Source organism: Cyprinodon variegatus, unplaced genomic scaffold (genome assembly GCF_000732505.1).
Source record: "Cyprinodon variegatus isolate N-32 unplaced genomic scaffold, C_variegatus-1.0 Scaffold8, whole genome shotgun sequence".
Lineage (NCBI taxonomy): Eukaryota > Metazoa > Chordata > Actinopteri > Cyprinodontiformes > Cyprinodontidae > Cyprinodon > Cyprinodon variegatus.
The window spans coordinates 2,586,651-2,589,475 of NW_015150461.1; the positions used below are offsets into that span (position 1 = coordinate 2,586,651).

The 2,825-nt window shown below is 42.8% G+C and overlaps 1 protein-coding gene across 3 annotated transcripts in view; it reads left to right on the forward strand.

Moving 5' to 3' along the window:
- The window catches only part of LOC107086445 (serine/threonine-protein phosphatase 2A 55 kDa regulatory subunit B beta isoform), a 116,583-nt gene that overhangs the window by 101,737 nt on the left and 12,021 nt on the right, over nucleotides 1–2,825 (forward strand). For all 3 annotated transcript variants that reach the window (XM_015377392.1, XM_015377399.1, XM_015377407.1), the window contains exons 7-9: nucleotides 920–1,089; nucleotides 2,473–2,564; nucleotides 2,664–2,787. In XM_015377392.1, the coding sequence (XP_015232878.1) occupies nucleotides 920–1,089; nucleotides 2,473–2,564; nucleotides 2,664–2,787 (386 nt within the window). The remainder of the gene's footprint in view (nucleotides 1–919; nucleotides 1,090–2,472; nucleotides 2,565–2,663; nucleotides 2,788–2,825) is intronic.

The following is a 2,825-nucleotide window of genomic DNA, read 5'->3' on the forward strand; positions in this document are numbered from 1 at the left end:
AAAAAAAAAAAAAAAAACTCCCTTTTGTCTCTTTTCATAAATAAAAATATTTTGGGTTTTGTTGACATAAAGTCATCAAATGTGAAATAAAGAAATCTCATTTTATCTTTAAAAAAAAAGAAAAAAGGAGCAGATATGATTGAGTGAGCCCCAGAATAATTCTGCATCTTGGTCTGTACCTTTCACTGTATGAGGCCTCTGGTATCCATCAGAGTTACAGCCTGGATGGATGGATGTGTGACGGCTGGATGGAGGATTTAGGAGGGGATTGCCAATGCCCTGAGGATAAAGCAAGAGGGACCTAACAAACCCTTTGCCCTCCCCCTGTTGACTCCCCAGAGGCCCTATTATACACCTCTGGAGTGGGGGGGGCAGGGATGCGCACACACATGCATAAAAACATGCACGCTTCTACTTATCCCCAAACACTCCTCCTCTGGCACACAAATAAAAATCCATCGGGGCCCGTTCTTTGACATTGATTTGTTTTTCTTCGCCCTTCCTCTCCCCCCATCATTTTTTCATCTCTCCTGTAGCTCGAGTTAGACTCCCCACTGATCCCCCCCCCCAGCCTCAGCTGAGGAGCAGGACTGACAGTGGAGGGGGCATCTTTCAGAGAAATAGAGATGAGACGGGGGGAGGAAGGCATGGAGGGGAGAAAGATTGACTTGCTGGCTGACGATGGAATGCTTCGCTCCCATCCCCGCTGTCCTGCTCCCACACATAGATCAGCAGCTGCCAGAATCAATATGAATCATAACCAATATTTGCCCACCGTCGCTGAACTTCAATCATCTCCCCAAGTGATTCAGTGAAGAATTGCAGCTGCATCACTTTGCACAAAAAAACAAAACAAAACACAGCCACCTTTAGCGATCTAGAACTGAGACGCTTTCTGCTTCCTCTCTGTCCTGCGTAGACTTCGAAGAGCCGGAGGATCCATCAACACGCTCCTTTTTCTCCGAAATTATCTCCTCCATCTCCGATGTTAAGTTCAGCCACAACGGGCGCTACCTGATGACAAGGGACTACCTCACTGTCAAGGTGTGGGACCTCCAGATGGAGAACAAACCACTGGAAACCTACCAGGTGACGTATTTTTCTTCTCCATCCTCCCAGCAAGGCAGAGGCGCAGTAACCAATGTACACTAACGGATGGCCAAAGCAGGTAGACGCCAGAAAGTCGCGGTCAATCTACACTGTTCCAAAAGGAAAATGAAAAACCACAACAACAATTTCAAGACTAACTATACTTTCCTGCAGCCTTTGCCAACAAATAGACACGTATTTTAGCAGCCGTTCTGTCTAAATGAAAAGTCCAGGCTTGAGTTCTCAGGCGAACATCTTATTCATTGTCTTACCGACTTTTATCTATGATCGTTCTGCATAAAATAAATATTTACATCTACTAATATCTACATTAAATGGATTACTTATTGTTAAAGTAGTTATTTATTTCTGATTTCACTGAAGATTCATAGATGACTTGCAGAGACATAATTTTCTGTTTACCCCATAAGACAAAATCCAGTTCTGAAAAGAGGATGAATTTGGTCTTTCTCATCTTTAATGATAGTATATTGCTGTGCATAATTAACTGCAGTGTTTTTGTTGTTAAGTTACGTATGAAAAATAAAATGTTAAATAAGTTAGAACATTCTACTTGAGAGTATTTCTGCTGCCGAACTGCAAAAACGATCCAGAAATAAGTACAAATTTCTTAAATTAAGTGTATTTACCCTTAATTTGAGTAGGTAAATATGGGGATTTGCCAATGAAATTAGTATCTTTACTCTTAAAATATGATAATTAGATAATATGAACTTGACATTAGACAATGAATTTTTTTTTTATTTATTTTAAATGTAAATTGTCTTGTTCTATTGGCAAAGTCTCTCACTTTCGTCCTCAATTGGAGAAAAAATGCACTTACTTTAAGAAAAAATTGCTTACCTAGATTTCCATTTTTTGCAGTGGAAAAAATGGTAGGGGTTCCCAAAGGGGGGGCCAATGATTGGCCAAGGGTGGCCATGGCCACCCCTGGCCCCCCATCTAGCCCGACCCCTGCAGCTAGGAGCTCAACCTCGACTTAGATCGAAACAAAACTGATTGATTTGAAGATAATCAATCAGGATAATACTGTTTCTCCATCGCTCTGCTGGTCTGTAACTTCGTCATCTTCAACAATTAGAGGCCATATTGAATCAAGTACCTATTAGAGGAAAGTGTTGGTAGAGAAACAGCCTGAAGGAAAGAACCTCCCACCATGTGGTCAGATCCACCCTGTCTGATCCTGTGGCGGGTCATGATTGATAGGGTCATCAGGGGAGTTCTTCCTCCTCCCGCTGCCTAACATCTTAGCATAGATCACCAGAGCCAGAGGATTAGTGAGCGTGCAGCTTAAGGCAGGGGAGCTGAGGGTTTTCTGATGTAAGACGTTTTCTCACGAGAATCTAAATTGTTTTTCTTCAGGTCCACGACTACCTGAGGGGCAAACTCTGCTCTCTGTATGAGAACGACTGCATCTTTGACAAGTTCGAGTGCGTCTGGAACGGATCGGACAGGTGAGACGTTTCATTCGATCGTCAAAGAGCTCAGTCAGGCGAATCCATGCGGAAATCATTGTGACCCTCATCTTGATTTTTCTTTTCCTTCTCATTAAGCGTCATAATGACCGGTTCCTACAACAATTTCTTTCGAATGTTTGACCGGAACACCAAACGGGACGTCACGCTGGAGGCGTCCAGAGAGAACAGCAAACCTAGAGCTATTCTGAAGCCTCGAAAGGTACGTCACTGCGTATAAAGCTGGTAAAGATTCTCAGT